The sequence below is a fragment of the Phyllopteryx taeniolatus genome, chromosome 18 (assembly GCF_024500385.1).
Source record: "Phyllopteryx taeniolatus isolate TA_2022b chromosome 18, UOR_Ptae_1.2, whole genome shotgun sequence".
Lineage (NCBI taxonomy): Eukaryota > Metazoa > Chordata > Actinopteri > Syngnathiformes > Syngnathidae > Phyllopteryx > Phyllopteryx taeniolatus.
In genome coordinates this window covers 7,835,402-7,854,470 of record NC_084519.1, presented here as the reverse complement: position 1 = coordinate 7,854,470, position 19,069 = coordinate 7,835,402, and the positions used below count along the sequence as shown (strand labels likewise).

General features: G+C 39.5%; 2 protein-coding genes across 6 annotated transcripts in view; both read right to left on the bottom strand.

The window, feature by feature from the left end:
* col12a1b (collagen, type XII, alpha 1b) overlaps positions 1–7,053 on the bottom strand; it is a 120,059-nt gene extending 113,006 nt beyond the window's left edge. Inside the window, exons 1-5 of one of the 5 annotated variants that reach the window (XM_061753437.1) lie at positions 6,713–7,053; positions 5,765–5,940; positions 1,774–1,890; positions 549–692; positions 284–331 (exon numbers count right to left, since the gene is read on the bottom strand). In XM_061753437.1, coding sequence (XP_061609421.1) covers positions 284–331; positions 549–692; positions 1,774–1,890; positions 5,765–5,903 — 448 coding nt within the window. In that variant the 5' untranslated portion in view covers positions 5,904–5,940; positions 6,713–7,053. The remainder of the gene's footprint in view (positions 1–283; positions 332–548; positions 693–1,773; positions 1,891–5,764; positions 5,941–6,712) is intronic. The other 4 variants (XM_061753433.1, XM_061753434.1, XM_061753436.1 and 1 more) reach the window with 4 other exon arrangements.
* Positions 7,054–9,438: 2,385 nt separating this feature from the next.
* LOC133468536 (cytochrome c oxidase subunit 7A2, mitochondrial) lies at positions 9,439–18,376 on the bottom strand. The gene is made up of 4 exons (XM_061754554.1): positions 18,229–18,376; positions 13,582–13,671; positions 11,314–11,398; positions 9,439–9,612 (listed from the first exon to the last, which is right to left on the bottom strand). Exons 1-4 carry the CDS (start codon positions 18,244–18,246, stop codon positions 9,554–9,556), a joined length of 252 nt encoding a protein of 83 aa, XP_061610538.1. The 5' UTR covers positions 18,247–18,376; the 3' UTR covers positions 9,439–9,553.
* Positions 18,377–19,069: the final 693 nt, after the last annotated feature.

Sequence of the window (19,069 nt, the reverse complement as noted above, 5' to 3'; positions counted from 1 at the left end):
AAATCTGATTTGACAGCTAGCATATAAACCGAAGCTTCGGGCTGGTGTGGCTGCTTTAGAGCGCCTCATTGTAGTGCCATGGAAAGGTCCGGCAATGAACTGGTGGGATATATTCCAGCCAACAGAGTCTTTAAGGAGCAGTATTTATCAATTCGTAACTTGAAAATTTGTAAGCTTGGCCACTTGTAACTAAGGCAAGGTATTTATCGATAGGCAATTATAACCCTTCTTTAGGGGGCGTCTACTACTTGCAACTTTTCGTACTGGAAGTGATGCAACTTACTTGCGGCTCCTGCGTCCGGTCTTCTGGAAGCTCCTCCTCCAGACTCGACTGCGAAACAAACCCAAACAAGATTCGATTAGAAGAGTTGAGAAATTAAACAACATCAAGTTCCTCCAAGATAGTAGTGGAAAAAATGTTACTAGAAAGACACAAACTGCTTTAAAGCCTCACATTTCTTCCATATTCTTGATGTCCTCCTTAAACTCACACTAGTAAGCCAAATGCGACACTAGTAGTTTTCAAGCTTTTTGCAAACAACACTCACTGCTGATCTGTCCCGAGATGGGAAGACTCTCGTATGATCCAGCGTAGGCAGAGATGCTAACTGAGTAATCCACATCTTGACTCAGCTCAGAGATGGAGGCGGATGTAGCCGACGGGGCCAACGCAAAGTCTCGTACTAGTTCTCCTGAAAATCACGGAAAAGATACGATAAGATCAAATCTGTTAAGAGATGACATCATCTTTGATGAATGGTTGTTCATTTTGATCGGTTTGTACCGAAGCGATGTAAATCTAAAGCAAAGCCTATTTAGTATTATGAAAAATTATGTAGTACAAATAATGATTCTTTGATTATTTGTTGTATTTACAACTGGCTCATGTTCTTCCTACTGTTAATTGTCAATGAAAATGCTATTTCCTTTTTACCCCTTGATATATTCGAAATCCTAACCCTATTTTTTTTGTTATGCTACAGTTGACATTGTCTAAAGTATGCGAATAGTTTGAAACACAAAATGTTCTTATTGACAATTAAATAAAGATTATTTAGCCTCTGTTTTAATTGACAATGTAATTAGAATTATTTAGCTTCTAATATTTTAGAGACATTTAAATTAAGATAATTTCGCCTCTGCTTTTATTGACAATGAAATTAAGATTGTGCCTTCGATTTTACTCACAATACATTTAAGAATATTTCACCTCTAAAATTTTTAATAATGATAAAATAATACTTATTTCAAATTTTATGTTTTTAATGGCAATACAATGTATTATTTACAATAGATTTAAGATTATTTAGACTCAAATGTTCTTATAGACAGTAAAATTAAAATTATTACACCTCTGTTGTTGACCGTATAATTAATATGAGTTACCCTCTAATACATTAGATTGATGTTACATCAAGATGATTCAACTTCTGTTTTATTGAAGTTCTGTTTTTTATACTGGTGACAAACTAAGATGATTTACACTCTAATATGTTTTATGACAGAAAATGATTCTGCCTCTAATATTTTTACTGATGTTGATGTTTAGCTAGAAGCCAAAAGGCGTTCTTGTGGAGTGAAAAAAGGATTGGCTGTGAAATTGCCTTTCCCTCGGGGGTGTTTGGAATAATGGTTTTCTTCTTTTTCTTGTCTGTCGGCATGGCGCCCTAATTGCAGGGTGTGTCGGCGCTATTTAACGTGGCGAGGGGCAGGCGAGGACAGGACGGGACAGTACAGGACGGGACAGGACGGGACGGGACAGGAACAGCCCACCTGTGTCGGAGGTCACGCGTATCCTGTAGCCGTCGAGGTGCGAGCGCGGCCTTTTCCACAACATCTGCGCAGTTTGCTGGTCCACAATATGAAAGGTCAAACCTGACGGTGGCTCCACTGCGCACATAAAAAGCAAAAACGTGTTCAACACGACTCTCGTGGCGCTCCGTTGTGTACTTTGTGTTGTTAGTCGGAGCACATGACATTCCGGAAGGGAACAGGCGGCAAGAGCAAAGAAAGGCCAAAAGCAACATGAACAATTTCCACCTTTCGCTATTACGCTTATGCAGGGGTGTCCAAATACGACTTGTGGCATATACAGCGGTGCCTTGATTTACAAGATGAATTCTTTACTTGTCTGGGGGTTCCTCGATTTACGAGTGCCTCCTAAATTACAAGTTTTTCTCGTTGCGAACTGTTGCTTGGTGGATTTACTCCTTTGTATTGCAAGCTAAAATTTGAGCAAGCTTGACATACATCACCAATGCATTTTCAGATAAGCATGGGCCGGTATGATGTTTAAATGTTTGGTAGAGTTGTAACAATTAATCGATTAATTGACAACTCGTCGATTATCATACTAATCGATAACTATTTTGATACTCGGTTCATCGTTTAGAGACGTTGTTGAACTTAAAATTGTCAAAATTATTGGAATTTCAGCCACTCAGCAGTAAATATTCTCTGATTTCTGTAGTGCTCCGTGAATCCTCCTTTGTGTTTAATCAAAATTTAAAAAAAATGTTTGCTGAATGGATTGGATTTAGCATGTATTGTAAATCCAAGTTAGAGAATTTGAAGAAAAGGGGTTCCACCTGTGTGGCCCTCAGACGAAAAAGTTACGGCACCCCTGCTGTATTAAAGCACTTTGTTGTTCTCTTATAGAACAATGTGATAATTACATTCTAAAAATCCTTCCAAAATCAGATCTTGAAATCACAAAGGAATTTGTTTCAAATGAAGAATATTTTTTCAAGTTGCTTTGAGGCTTTTCTTTGCTGTCACACATGAAAATGATTGCAAAGATGTTTTCATGTTTTCAGAACGGACGTCAATCCAACACTTTCAAGTTGAATTGACCAACACACACGTTGGTCCACATCCGTCCGGACAGACGCCTTCGCCTTCTGCTACAAGTTGGAGGAGAACTTGTCTTTTATTTGTGAGGGGCTGGGGGTGTCTTAATTGTGAGTAAACCAACACAAATGTACCACATGACAACATGACAAGCGTACATGACAAGTTGTAGGCAACAACTTGGGGACAAAAAGTGTCATGTACACAAAGACCCGGCGTTCTTTGTGGAATATTTTAAGGTGATATTCTTCCGGTTGGGATGGAACTGGCTCGCGAGCAGCCTAGCTCCTTGGCACGGGACACCTTTTCAAATCTAGACTAAAACAACTACAAACATCATTACGCCTCTGTAATATGAGCTAGCTAACTATCCAGCTAGCGGCTAATGAAACTTGGCAGAAAGTTCCAGACTCCTACAATTTAGCATTTAGCATTAGCAACATGCTAACATTCAAATACACATACATGTCAATGAAAAGGCAGTCACGTCTTAGCTTTTTTGTGTTTAAAAGTCAAAATAAACGACTCTTACACAAATATATTGATGGAAAACACAGATTTAAACCAACGGAACTACAACAACGATCGTAAAAGAAGAAGAAATGGCATGAGCTTTCTTTCTGTCTTTCTTTGTCCGTCTCCAACCGCGGCAGGTGAAGAATATCACAGTAAAATATTGTCGTGAAGTCCAGACACAGGTCCGGACTTGACCGGGAAGGTGACACGACGGCACGTGACAATGCGGAGGAAGCACCAACCTGACCATCGAGATGTTGCTTCTGCTTCCCCCAAAAATCAAAATTGTCTTGAAGACCTCGCTTGTCCCGACGATGTCAATTGTCGTGTTTGCGCTCAGGCCTTTATTTTCTCATTAAAGGTCTCCGTTTCCTATGTTTCATTTGACAACCAACACAGTGCATACAACCTCGTATACATACTATATATACCAGAGGTGGGTGATCCATGACACCATCAGATGCACTCATCTACATTTACAACTTAAATTCTGATATTTTCTCCATGCAATTGTATTCATTTATTCCCAACATTCTATTGGTTTCTCTTGCCTGCACTGCTTCCAGTCCATGTAAATGTTATATTTCTGTCCAATCAGATTTCCACCTTGACTTGTTGCCATGTCAATCTATTCTGCCCAGGGCTTTCAAATCAGTAGTGCTGGCCCATGGAATGTAAATTATATTAGCAATTGGACTGTTGTTGGTACAGTAAAGTACAGTACAGTTCAGTTATATTTTACTTTTAAATACAGTACAATACATTTGCATTTATTTTTTAAGAATCGTACATTTTTTATTGAACTTATGTGCAATGCATTTTAAATAAATCGTTATTTAAATTTTAAAAAATCATAACTGAGCGCAGCTTTAATGTTCAAACTGTGCATGTACTTTTTAGGAATAAAATCTTTGTCACGTTTTTGATAAACACTTAGGCCTACCACGTTACTGTATTTTAATGTTGCTCATGATGGTGGTAATTGGAGGGGCAAGTATTTTTTGAGGTGGTACTTGATGTAAAAAGTTTGAAAACCACTGCAGTTTAGTATATAAACTGTATTTAGTACATCCAAGGTGACGGTAGGTCAGACAAAACGGACTCTTCCTTTTTTCTTTACGCTCTCTCACTTTGTGTCATTTGGGAGAAAATAAGCAGACTGATTTTTTTCCCCCCTGCCTGGTGTTCAACTTGTGGAAAAAGATGAGTTGAAGTCATATTTAGTCTTCACGTTCCATGAGGAGAAATCACCAACTCGGCAGGAAACTTGGCCACTCGCCCAATGGCCGCTTTCACTTTTTTTTTTCTTCTCTTTCTTTTTCTGACAGGCCGCATGAAGACTTTGAGCAAGCGTTCCTCTCAGCGGCCACTCGCTGCATTTCACACTGGAAGAGGGCCAGCTGGGATGCTAGCTTAGTTTAACTTTTTTTTCATGTTTATTCAACTGAGAATGAGCCGCCTCTAGGACAAAGAACATTCCGTTTTTTTAAATAGTATAAAAAATGTCCCTTTAGAAAACTATAACAAAAATGAATCATTTTTCAAATATGAGCCTCAATTCTACCAAGCAATTGATGTCACCTTTCATCCTGTTTTTCCGATTATGCTCGGTTTCCTTTTTTTTATCATCAAGTGAAATCAACTATTTGATAGAGGTTCATATTTTTTTAAAAAACAACGTTATTTTTGTTATAAATTCCTTAAAGACATAAAATGATATAACTTTTTGTGAACTATTAAGAAACAGAATGCTTTCTTCATTTTCTAGAATTATGCATCAGACATCAGATTCACTGTATTTTTGGATTGTTATTCTATTATTTCAATGTTGTTGTTTTTCCCGATGCATGGAAATATTTCAGAACAAGTGAAATACTACCGCACTGACAATTCCTATCTTCATCTGTGTAGGGTGCAATAACAAAGCTTTATTTGAGTTCTCCAACAGCAAAACGTCTTATAGATGTTAAGTCATCTCCTTAAAAACATTCTCTACCAAAACGTTGAGCTGAGATCAATGGTAAAGGCAAAATTGCTTTCATACTGATTGGTTGAGAGGGGGTAAAAGTGTTAAAAACTGTTAATCAGGTCAATAAGCAGCATCAAAGACAAATAATGGGATCTAAATAACATGGGAAATAGACCATCAGTTTACCAGTCTTAGCATACAATACAACAATGACATTTGGAAAATGAATAGCAGGTTTTTTAAGATCAACAAATACACCATGAGAAGATTCTTCAAGAACAAACCATAAATCACTACACATACGCACACACTCTCACAGAAACTCAGTTGAATTATTATTTTCTTTTATTCACAACTTCACCAAGAGGCACGCCAGGAAGGGCAGAGGTGAAACGTCAGGATAGGAGGAGGGAGAGGAGGAGGTCTTACCTTGGTCCTGGGCCGAAGAGGAGAGCACCAGGGCCAGCAGCGCCGCAGCCACCAGAGTCAGCCCACTCTTCATTTTCACTTCCTGTGGCTCACCACAGCATGGACGAGGAGGCTGCCAGCGGCGGCGGCAGGGCGACATGTGAGAAGGAGGAGCACATGTGAGAACCCAGGAGATGCTGTGACATGAGTGAAAAGAGGGCCAATGAGGAGGCTACTTAGGGAAGGGTGGGGTAAGGGAAAGAAGTAATCAAGAGGAGGCAGAGGAGGAATAAGGAGAAACCGGAGGAGGGAGCAATCGAGGAAACAGGAGGGAGGAGGTAACAGAGGAGCAAGACGAAAATGGAAGGAAAAAGGAGAAAAGGGGGAAATAGGAGGAAACAAGAGGAGGAAAGAGAAAGTTGGAGGAAAAGTAAAAACCGAGGAAAGAGGACAGCTGGGAGGAGGAGGAGGAGGAGGAGGAATGGGTTATGAAATGGAAGGAGAAACAGGTTGAAGAGGAAGGAGGTGAAGGTAAAAGAAGATGTTGGATGGAGGAGGAGGAGGAGGAGGTATTGCAAACGGGAGGAAATAGGAGGAAGGAGGAGGAAAATGAGGTACAGTATATGAAACCAGAGGAAGGAGAACCAGGAGGAGGAAGAGGAGCTATAGGAAACATGGAGGGGATAGGGGGAGGAAGGAGGAGAAGAAGGAGAAACAGGAGAAGAGAGACTCCTTGAGGAGCGTCAAAGTTGAACCTGCCTGCGTGCCCACGTCGCACAAATTCAAGTCAAATGAAAAGTGATGATGACAAATTTTCTAATTTTGCTGACAACTTTTCTTCTGAACGAGGTTCTTGGACGACAGAAAAAAAAGAGCAAAAAGAAGGAAATGAAGTGGAGGGAAAAACATACATGCATACTTGATCCGAAACGTCATCAATCAATAATCATTCAAATGAGTTGCACTGACCTCGAGCTTAATTCGCCTGGGAGTGTTCACCCACTGGGAAGAAGAAGAAGAGGACGATGATGAAGGAGGAGGAGGAGGAGGAGGACTGAGGAGCTTGTGCGCTTGCTTCTCTGAGGTGTTCCGATCGCGCTTCTGGTTGGAGCTCAGCCGTCGTCGAATTTTCCTCCAAGTGGGCTGAGCCTCCAGTCCAAGCCCTACTTAAAAAGTGTATGGGGGGGGGGGATGCCCACCCCGCGGACCACAAACGCCGAAGTCACTAGGAAACTTTGACACTTCACACATGTGCTCATTCTTTTGTGCTGATCCAGCACCAGCACATCAAGTCAATGATTTTTTTTTTTCTTCGACATCATACACATACTCATAAACTCTCGTCACGAAAACATTCATGAAAACTTCAATAAACACCAAATAACCCCCCACCCACCCAGCACAAATCACACAATCAGCACACGTCTTCACGGGGCGGACGCAGGTACGAGTCCGGAAGAAAAGCTCAACCCAGCCAATGCGTGGACGCCCTCTAGTGGCCACAGCGAAAAGCGCCGCGCACACAGGAGCCAAATTTCTTCATCTTCACTTTGATGAACGCTCGAGAAAAACAAAAAACAAGAAAAGCTTCTTAAAACGTTTTGACACCAAGTAAAGCCTAATATATATATATATATATATATATATATATATATATATATATATATATATATATATATAATTTATGTGCCAATGTAACTTTATACACAGTTGGAACATTAGCACTACACTTATCCACCTTATTCTTGAGGGCGCTCATGTAAATAAACAAAACTGCTCTTAAATAATTTTATTAAAAAGGTACTGTATTGCATATAAGAGTTAAACATTTCATTTAAATGTTTGAGAACAAACATTTGTAAATTATACTGCACTTAAAAGTTTAATACAATTGATCGGTACATACATGTACTGTATTGAGTTGTTTTTTAAAGCTGATTCCACTACCAGTTTGAACGTTTCATTCAGATTCTTTCTCATACCACAAGTGGGAGCCTGCGAACCACTAGGTCAGGGGTGTACAAACGTTTTGGCTCAGGGGCCACATTGACTTTTAAAATTTGACAGGCGGGCCAAGTCAAGACCAGATGCTTACATTTAAAAAAATAAACCCAAAAAAGGCATTGTAGTGTTCATACTTAGATTTATTTTTAATGGGAACAGTGTTGTTTTATTGATCACCTTTTTTTGCCAGTGCATCAAAGTCTGGTGTTAGTTTTGTTGTGGCAATTCTCAGAACACATCTGAGGTGTGCATCACTCAGCTTGGATCTGCAGGATGTTTCGGTGGTGTTGATCACACTAAAAGTCTGTTCACACACATATGTAGAGCCAAACAACACCAGCATTCTCTGTCACTTTTCTTTTCTTTGGCCCACTCATGGTTGAAGAAGAGTTCAGACCAGTAGCAGAGTAAAAACAGAACAGCCAGTCAAGTCAACGTATCACTGTACCTACTGCGCTACCAGGTGGAACCACTGGGCATTACAGGACAAAATGGTGGAACCACTGGGCATTACAGCACAATCTAGTGGAACCACTCAGCATTACAGGACATGGTCAAACGAATGTAGTCATGATTTTGATATGATTTGGGCGATTCTGTACCAATCTTTGATAGGCGGGATTGAAATGATCAACGGGCCGGATTTGGCCCGCGGGCCTTAGTTTGTCCACCAATGCACTAGGTGCTTCTACCATACTTTGAGAATCACTGCTCTAAAAAAAGAAAGCTTATTCATAGTGCCCAAAAGGTTCTTTGGCTTGTACACATAACAGAACCGCTCTTGCATACTATTTAGCACTCATTTCGGTACAACACAGAACCTTTATTTTTCTGACTCCTTTAAAAGTCCAATTACTGTCTCGGCTTCTTTAAGTAAAAAGTACTGATTCGGCTCCTTACGACAGTTGGTCTAAAATTTAAAAATGAATTTTTACTGTCAATTCTTTAAAATATCCATTTTGATAACTTGGCACAACAGGAAAAATAGTTTCCCTTTCCTAATAATTATCAATTATTAGGAAAGGTGTTAACATCAGTGTTGATTTGGGTAGTGCAGTGGACCCCCGTTCATTTTCGTTTAGCCACTGTCTACTGGGGCTCCTTGGTTTACGATGGTCAATTCTTTTATTGTTTGTTTTCAAGTAAATTTCATCTAGGAGTGACAAACAACCTGAAGCAAGCACGCTTGGCCTCTAATTTTTAAATTCCTCAAAGTGAAAGTGAGAAGTTATGCCCATCAGTGTTGCTGCTCCATGAATGTTAAAATGGCAGTTGTTTGAAGGTTTAAAATTAACAGTAATGCTAATATCTGTTAGCCCATCTATGGTGTTTCATATTATATGTTAGGATTAAGCAAGAGGATTTTTGTTATTGTTTATTTGAACATTTTGGAGTTGAACTAAGCAATGTTTAATTCTCTTTTGTTTGAGTTATGTTCTTTTTGTTTTCTCAAAGTGATTTTATATGGTAGTCTCCCATTTCTTGAGAGCGAGAGCGTAACAAGAGTTGTGTTAAGGAATTTTTTTTTTTTTTTTTTTTTTTTTTAAATTGTGTTTGAATAATTTTAGGTGATCTATGAAAATGTTTTTCAAACATTATACAGATTTTCCCCTATTGCAGGCATGACAAACAGGGTTCACCATATCTACTTTGTGGCACCGCTGCTGGGTTCAACACAGACAAGTGGCAGCTTATTGGCCATGAGAAGTTTAATTGATCTCAGTGAGAAATAAATATTGATCCCATGAACATGACAGAACACGACGGCGCTCATCATCATCCCACTCAACACACGTGGAAGCGGAGTCAAGCTTTCCTCTGAGGGCTAGCCGCCTTCAGCAGCTCGTACAGCACGTAACCCGCACCTGTGCATACGGAAAAAACAAACAAAAACACGCACACACATGTGAGAAGAGGTCCGCTGTTCACAGATGAAAAATAGGACAGATACTTGCATGAATTACAAGACTGGTAAAAGCAGAAGTACAGTCGTGCCTGATCTAAAACATCTAAAATCCCTTTTCCCCATTGGAATGAATGGAAATACCATTAATCAGTTCCAACCTCCCCAGACCCCCCCCCCCCCCCCCCCCCCCCACACACACACACACCAAAAAAAAAATTTTTGTGGGGTGTTTTGCTAAGAAAAAATTGCATTTTATAATATTGTACTTTATAAAAACAGTGTAACAACAATTACAGAGAATGGAAAGAATGAAACAGTTAATGCATCATGATTTAATGCTGCAATTCAATTCATTGGGCTGCTTCGTCTGGTGTGCCCACCTTAGCCATAGGGAGGGAGTACTGTATAATATAGTCTTGCAGAAAAATGAAGAATACTTCTACTACTCCGTAAGTTGCTGTATATAATATTAGTCATTTTCTGGAGATAAAGAATATATGTTTGTGAGTATTGTTATAATATCTGTATACATGTGTTGTTCCAACACTTGTTTTTGAATATCCACTACTTAACTCATTCACTGCCGGCCTTCCCAGTTAACATGGATATTTGACTTCTAGAGCAGTCAATTGCAGTGAATGCGGGAGTGGCAATAAACTATGCAGCGCTCCTATGTCAAGTTTGCGCTCACAAGTAAAAGTAGAGAGCAAAGCAAATCGTGCGAATGATGGCTCATATCTTGAAGAACTCATAAGTCAGGTCACTCTTATCTCAAGGCACCGCTGTACTGATTCAACTACTGTACTTAAAGTACAAACTCTGATATGTACTCAAGTAAAAAGTAACAACAACAAAAATAATAATTCAGAGTATGTTTGGATAAATTGGTACAACAAAAACTTCCCGGCACATGTGCTAGTTTATCATTTTTCTAATTTTAAGTGTTCAGACGTTATATTGCATGTTGTTTTTTTTAAACCGAGAGCTAGCTAACATTGGCTTAAAGGGGGACTTTGCAGATATTTTTTTAAGAAATCACCACTCCGTAAGAATAAATACCAATCAGACAATGAGATTAGTGAAGTGAGGCTACATTCAAATCCTGCAAGCAGTTTTAAAACTCCCATTTAACTTTTGTTATCAAAACAATGCGTTTTAGCTTGGCTAACATTGTGAACTGAGCAACCAAAAAAAATGCTAAATCAGCTAATGCTAACAACAACAACAAAAAACAAGCAAAAAAAAGATTCCCATGTTTTGTTATTTTGCCAGATTAGACAGAGAATTTTTGAACGCCAGAAGCTGGTGCTTTTTAGCTGACAACAAAATTCTCTTAAAAAGGCCTTGGATGGGGAAAATCTTGCAATTGTTTTCATCATGCTCCCTGGTTCACATTCCTCCATGTCACTGGTCTCCCTGTTTTTCCACCTTACAAGTCCCCAAGATTTCAATCAATCAATCGAGCTCTCAACCGCAGCTGATGTTGCCTCTTTCTAATTACGTTTTTTTTTTAACATGTCATCTGTGGAGATGGATTTTGACTAAGTGCATATATCTTTTTCCAAATATATGGAGTAAGAAAAATGAATCCGCAAGTAAAGAACAGATCCGTGAAGCTAATTTATTGTCCTTTGTGACTTGGTGGGCCAACAAGACTCACCCAGCACGGTGAGTGTCATGGTGGCTCTGTAAAGCAGCGCGTCCACCGTGCCGCCTTTAAGGTGGACAGGAACTCCGTTGTCCTCCTGCCAAATCACAAACGCACGCACGCGCACACACACACACGACAAAAACACTAAGTTGACGTAAACGTATGTGCTCACCAAGGGGGGAATAATACTTCCAGCCAAAATGTCCCCGTCAAATATATTTTATCTAATTCTACGGGATTAGGTAAACTTTTGTGTTAAAGTGCCACGTTTACTGCACTGTCAATTTGAAACAATGTCCTGTTTTTGAATAAAGGGAGAGAGCTTTAAAAACCAAAACCAATTCATCGATTAATCAAAAAATAAAAATCTGATTATTAAAATAATCAGCTGCAGCCCAAGTATGATTTAATCACCAATGATTTAATCTAAAAAAATGAGAAAGTATGGTGGCGAAATGTTGGTGATCGATTGAAATCCACTTTTTGTAACGGTAAAGACAAACGGCTTACTAAAAATCGTGTGAGTTGCACAATTTACATGTTGCCCTTCAAACTGCGGACACAAGGGCATAATTGAGCCTAATTACTCATTAAACCCATTACACTCATCTTTATACAGTCGTAATAACAGTAAAGACATGCAAGCGTTGCGACACTCACAAATTCATATCTCAGAAATAACACCCTTTTGCCTTCTGCTATTGTGTGAATGAAAAATGGCTGCCTCATCCTGGCATTTCAGCTGAAAGATCCCTCTAGTGTACTGCAACAACATAGTGAGGCTCTCTCCAGTGGCATTAACAGTATAGACCGCTTGAGTGACAAAGAAGGGCTGTTTGTATCAGCATGTCTGACAGACATCACATATTTTTTGTTGCAGTACAACCGACCAAAGTACAGACAAAAGAAGTATTGCATTTATTTCTGGTATCCGTCCAATGAAAACATGCCTGCGAGTTAGTTTGTCTGGACGGAGGGATAAATAATTTATTATTAATTCACAACAGAGGGAATTGTGGAAGGTTAACTGGCAAAGTGGTCGTCTAAGAATGTTGTGCGACGGCGGCAATGCATCAGAAAATGTTGTGATGGGTCGGGGGGAAAAAAAAAAAAAAAAAAAAGCATCAAATGTTTGCTCGTTTAATTTCATCCATCATGCGGACTTGGCCGCGCACGCTTGTCACAGCGCCATCGTGGCGGTGTTGATTCACAGCTGTGGTTTGGCCTCGGCGCACTCCGAGCAAGCGACGTGTCATCACTGTCGTCTACGCTTACGCTTTCTTTTTCTCTTTTTATTTTAAACACTTTTGCTTTGTGGCTGCGGCGCATGCAGCCTCGTGACTGCAACTGTGTGGAATGTCGTCAGGTTGAAAGTTTAGAATCGGTATCACCTGGTGTACACTGCACAGTGTATCCATAAAGCGTGATATCATTAAATGAGTTTGCATGATTTTAAATACAGTGGTGGATATCTGAAATCATCTTTCCCATTGAAATGAATGGAAATCCCATTAATCCCTTCAAGCCTTTCCCCCAAAAAACAGCAAAAATTGTAATGTCTATTGTAATAAAGAAAAACAGCACTTCATAGTACTGTACTGTATAAAGCATACAGTAATGACATAACAGACCTGCAACTAATATTTATTTTTAAAATTGATTAATCTGTTTATAATTTTTTCATTATTTGAAATAATCAAAAATAACGTTAATTTCCATCCCTTTATAAACTGCAATTCTGTTTGCCTTAATGCTTAATTTGATAGTAAACTTCAGCTAGGAGTGGCATTAAACAGCTTGAAGCCTTACATGCACACAATGAAGACAATCATCAGGGAAAATCCCCATGGCCTCTTCCCTCCGTTGTGTAAGAACGGTAAGATTGTCGCTAGTCTCTTTTTTTAGAAAAAGTAGTCGCTACAGGTCAGAAAAGACAAATACAGCAAAAATGTCGCTACGTTGCCAACACTACAGACAAGTAGCAGCTTTTGCTGGCTTGAATCATCCACACGCTTGCATGTCCACTGTATGTAAAATAATAAGTGATGATACCAAGAGTTGACCATTTTAGCAATGATAATCGTGATTTTTCTACATCGTTTTATCTTGAGTCTCAAGTGTCGACCAAGAGAGATCATATCCACAGCCAATGCTGGACAGCTAGACTTGATTGAGTGTAAACAACCATCAAAATGTGCAACTAACTTTTTCGACCATTGACTAAGAATAAATTGAGGCCTCCATTGGACTGCTGCAATTTTGGGGTGTGCGAGCTACCTGGAAGAGCTTCTGGTTCTTCGGGACCTGGTTCTCCACCGGCCTCCGAGCAGAGCTGCACAAGGTCCGCCGCGCCACCTGCTGGAGAGCCTGGGGACAACAGGGCAGCGCTATGTCATTTGTGGGCACACTTAGGGCAAATTGAAGAAAATGTTTTGTGCGTCCTCCATCTTGAAAGGCTTCTGGTCGTGAGCTCCAGACCAAGACTCGGGAAGAGGCTATGCTTTTGGTTTGTTATTTGTTGGAGGCAGACTTATTAAGTTTCTTTAGAATGGACGAAAGGACAACATTGGACACAGCGTTCCAAATTCTTATGCAAATAATGTGTTTTTTTTATTTTAAGAATAGTACGTTGATACAAAGCAGTCAGCATACGTTTAAGTCATCAACCGTATCAGGATAATTCAAATGCTTGTGAACAATTATCCCAATAACAGATTTTATTTTATTTTGTTAAAAAAGGATCACATGCTAGTAATTTTTTGTCTGATGTCAACATGACAGGGAGTTTAGTGTGTGCACAACTCCTCATGCGTGGGGCGGCGGTGCGCTACTGAAGAAGCAATCACGCGAGGTGCGTGTATATGTTGTTTTGTTTATTGTATTGCGACGGCAACCAGGAATAAGTTAGCGAGCCAAAGAGTGTCATCTGTGAGGAACTAATGTGCAGTACACTGTTGCAAATAAAGCCCGGCCACGTAACATATTTGCTCTTGTGCCTTCCTTGCTGCCCGTATCTCACTCAGCTGCGGAAACCTGTGAAGGGAGTTAGCCCAGAGGAGGACAACCTCGGCCATGGAGAAATCATCTCCCCTGCGTCACCCGACCAGTCAGATGACCGAAGCAGCACCACAACACCATAGATATCATTTATAACACTAAATGGAGCCTGGATTTAGAGAGAATTGCTGCAACGTGCAGATTTCACAAGAGTAGTGTGCCCGCTATCCTCTTTCCTCCCCAAGACTTATTATAAAATTTTGTAATATGTGTACATACATTCAATAGATATAAGACAATCATAACAGTACAAACAGAACACAAAATAAAATGGATTAAAACAAGAGTGCCCGCTATCCTGAACTGGGCGTTCCGCAATGGTCCCACCCCTCCACTCCATTCATTTCCATTGAGACTTTAGGGAATGAGCACACAAAAAAGTACCTCGCTGAATTATTAAGCAATTTTCATGCAATTTGTTTTGTGACAAATGTCAGATGACGATACAAAAAAAATTATAATCTGAGAATCTGTGACAGTTTCTGCTTGAATTGTTTTACAGGATGTCTTAGTCTCCCAGGGCTGCCCTTTGGATGCAGACATGCAAACACCAAAGCATTGAAAAAGGTGACAAAATTGACAAAAAACATTGTAGGGGCAGTCTAGGGGGATCCCCGGGGCCCCTACAGAGACTTTTTTAATTTTAACATACTCTGAAGTGTCTAATAAGGCAAAATAAATGTTTTTCATGCAGAAAAAAACATTTATTTACACCGCTCAAGTACATGTTGATGTACAAATTTAAGATTCAAATGAAGTTTGCCTCATTTCTTTGCTTTTTTGTTCTGGCCTCCAACTTGAGCCAGGCCCATCTCCACCTGCACCTGATGCCTGCTTCGAGCTGTGCCACATGAATAGCATCCCCCTCTTTAAGCACTCTCATTCTGGAAAAGAATTGACTTAAATCATTGTCTGTTTCACTTCATTTTTCACTATTGCCGACTTCAAAGGCTAATCCCAAATGCATTATCCAGGAAAATATTAACTACAATATTGTTTTCTGTTTCTATTGGCCATTTCTGAATTTGAAGTTAGTTCATTCTGTGTTGTGACATAATCCCTAACATCGCTCCGTCGCTGAATACATTTAACATTAACATCCGTAAACTAATTATATAATTGTAGGCGCGTTTCTTAATTAATACAAGCTGTATTAACGGATCAACGCTTGTCGCCGATGTTACGTGTGCTTCGCGGTTCCCCTGGGACCACAACCAGGGCCATGACCTGCAGCACCTCAATGCAAAAATACAAAAGACCAGTGCAACAAATACAACACCGGCTGATCTGATGAGCAAAAATGTTGCTTAAACATAAGAGTAGCAATCGAGGATGTCTGCTCCAGAGGTGGGTAGAGTAGTCAAATATTGTCATCAAGTAAGAGTACTGTTACTTGCCAATAATGTGACTCAAGTAAAAGTACTCCTCCCAAAAAATACTTAAGAGTAAAAAGTACGCAGTGAAATAATTACTCAAGTACTGAGTAAATAGCACAGACAAAAAAAACAAAAAAAACAAAACAAAAAAAAAACATTTGCAATTTACTACACGGTGTTTTCTCAAGTTATAAGCAGTGTCGCCACAGTACCTTGAAAAAGTAACTTAGTCACTTTACTGATTACTTGAGCTTAAAAGTAACTTACTGATAACTTGATTTCGAAAGTAACTAAATTAGAAAAAAGTAACTTTTTTGTTACTTTCAGCAGCTGTCAAATGGCAGCAATATCACTTACACAGAGTACAAAAGCATTAGTTTAACCGTACCCATTACTTGGTAATGTACGCCAAACAAGTTACAGAATGATGTCATCAACATGAAAAAATAACAAATATGAGTGTAGTTGAAGCCACACTAAATGAGCAACTTAGAGCAGACTTGACATGCCAAATAGCCACCGAAACATAAACAAGCACACCATTCTCAGTACTTCTTTAAAGACTGTTAACAGATAGATAGATAGATAGATAGATAGATAGATAGATAGATAGATAGATAGATAGATAGATAGATAGATAGATAGATAGATAGATAGATAGATAGATAGATAGATAGATAGATAGATAGACAGACAGACAGACAGACAGACAGACAGACAGACAGAAGCAATCCTGCCGATTGTGTGGGGGGGTCCATGAAGGCGACTGTGTGTGAGTGTGTCTGTGTGTGTGTGTACGTGCACGCGCATAGTGTACAACGAGCCTTAGTATTGTCCTCTTTCGGGAGTAGTGACTGTATTTCCAGTTTAAGTATGACAATCCCTCGTCAGAGTCCATTGTGTTTGTGCCGCTGGCTGCTTGGGTACACGCGAGTTGACTGCTTATGTGCGGAAAAGGTGCCACACGTCACGTGACGTCATTGCCCCAGACAGCTCCGTTGATAAATATTAAGCCTTTTTTCGATATTGTACTTAGTCGTTGTGCGCATTTTAGTCATGGATAGTTAATAATATAGTGTGTTTTGTCTGTTTTATTAGTCATTACTAAAACAAAGACTGAAAATTGGTCTTCACTTATGACATGCACCGTGACTGAATCAAGTGTCCTGGTTATTGACTTCCCTCATGTTCTCAAGCAATGTAGTTTGTTAATGATAAATATCTGTTGTCTGATGATAAATAGGATAGTATGCAAAAGCATGTTAAGATCTGGTTCTCATGAACAAAAAAGTAACTATTGGCACCTAAATCAAAGTAACTAATATGACTACTCTAATATAAAAAGTAACGTGTTAGATTACGTCACCGGACCACATTTTGGGAGTCACTGGTTATAAGTGAGCTGAAATAGCCACATTTGGGCAGACAGTGCCAGACAAATACTACAATACGTGAACGCTGTTGTTTTAGTTTGTCTAAATGTAAACAAGAGTAGCGTGCTGCTGCCGTCATGCTAACGACGACGATGTTGGCCGTTTAGGCACAACGATCAGCCGGGCTGGGTTATCTAGTGTTAATACCTATACCCGGGAAGTCCAGGAGAAGACGTGTGAGATCATGTGACTTTCTTGTGTCGTTTGATTGGTGAACGTCCCCCCAGGAAAAACTCATTGGATCTATACGAGTCACGTAAATTGCCTATTCGGAGTTCAAAACGGCGAATTTCGCCGAAAGGCGACTGATTTGCATGTATCTGGATGTCAACTGCCTCCCTGATCTTTTGTTTGAGGATGCTCCAAAGGTCCTCAATAGGGTTGAGGTCAAGGCAACCACATGACTTGACATGACACGGAGTCGTGTACAGTACTTGTCTGAAAGCATGCCGGAAAGCGAGCTTGTCGGCCCCTTTACGGTCCCTGAGGGTGTCAAAATGACCTCTGAAAAGTATATGGAATTTCTGACTGACCACGTTCTTCCAGGTTTTGAAAGTTTCTACCACGTCAAATGCGAAATAATAATTATAGTAATAATAACAACAATAATCAAGGCTGGGCGATTGGCCTTGAGCTCCCATTTCTCCCTGTAACCCAATCCCATTTTCACCTTGAAAAGATATTTTTCCCCCCTAGGCATATAGAAAATGCAAATACCAATATTCAAAATAAGTTTCGCTTTCTTCCCCTTACGGAATTTGCTTTATTTCTCCTGATTCTTTATAAAATCTACCTCAAACCCAATTGGCATTTATTCGCTTTTTAACACAGCTTGAGATTCTGCCCTTGTTGTTGTGCCTTATTTAATTTCATCTATTTGACTAAAGTTTCAAGCGTTCCTCGTGTTAGCGCGACGACATTAGCCGCCTTTGACCCCTAGCAGACACTTCAGGAAAAGTGTAGCTAAATGAACCTTTCCTAAGGAATTATACCCCAAACAGCAACAAAATAAAACGTTAGCACAGCAGACTGAGCTTCTAAGTACGAGAAGGACTTACAAACACGCTTCGATTCATCTTCTGCGCTCGTCGTTCTCTCACAAGGACGCAAACGACTTCCGCGTTTTCTTCTTCGTGGGCTTCTTTCTTTCTTCTTCTTCTTCTTCTTATTATTATTATTAGTTTCCAGAAGACCACATTCAAGCTACGCACTCTGTTGTCCCTTCAGGCTTTAGATGGAAGCGCACGAGTCACCTTGGCCTGTCCTCGCAGTTTAAAAAAATAAACATGTTGCACGCAACAGAACAATAAACTACTTGATCTGCATTTATGATTCTTGTGGGTTCTGCTGTAAATCGGTTTTCAAAACTTTTAAGCAGAGTTATAATTCAAGAAGAAAAAACAGGACAATCTCCTTGTATAAGGCAAGGGAAGGCAGCTCTAGTTATGCTGTATAGCACATGTCACACACAAGGTAACTGTGCTATGTGCTTTACATGATAAGAATTTATAAAATAATTTACAAAGAAGGAACATTTAAAAACATGTGCAGGAAAACAAGACAGCTCACTAAAATTACTAAAAGAACATACAGTGAAAATACAAAATTCAAATGTTTTAAATTGCTGAAAATGAAAACGATTGACCATCAATCTTGGTTTCAAATCAATGATAAATGTTCTAATTATTCTTCAAAGTTGCTTTACTTCAAAATGTTTTCATTTATTTTTGTGATTTAAGTCATCATGTGACTCTTTATGTGGCCAATACCTCCAGGTATCCTAATATGTTGTCACTCACCCAATTTATTAGATATTTTAGAATATTTTCCAATTGTGTTCCTGCACCGTAATAGTTGACCTAAATAAAGGAGATTTGTTGTTCATCAAAGTTGTTCATC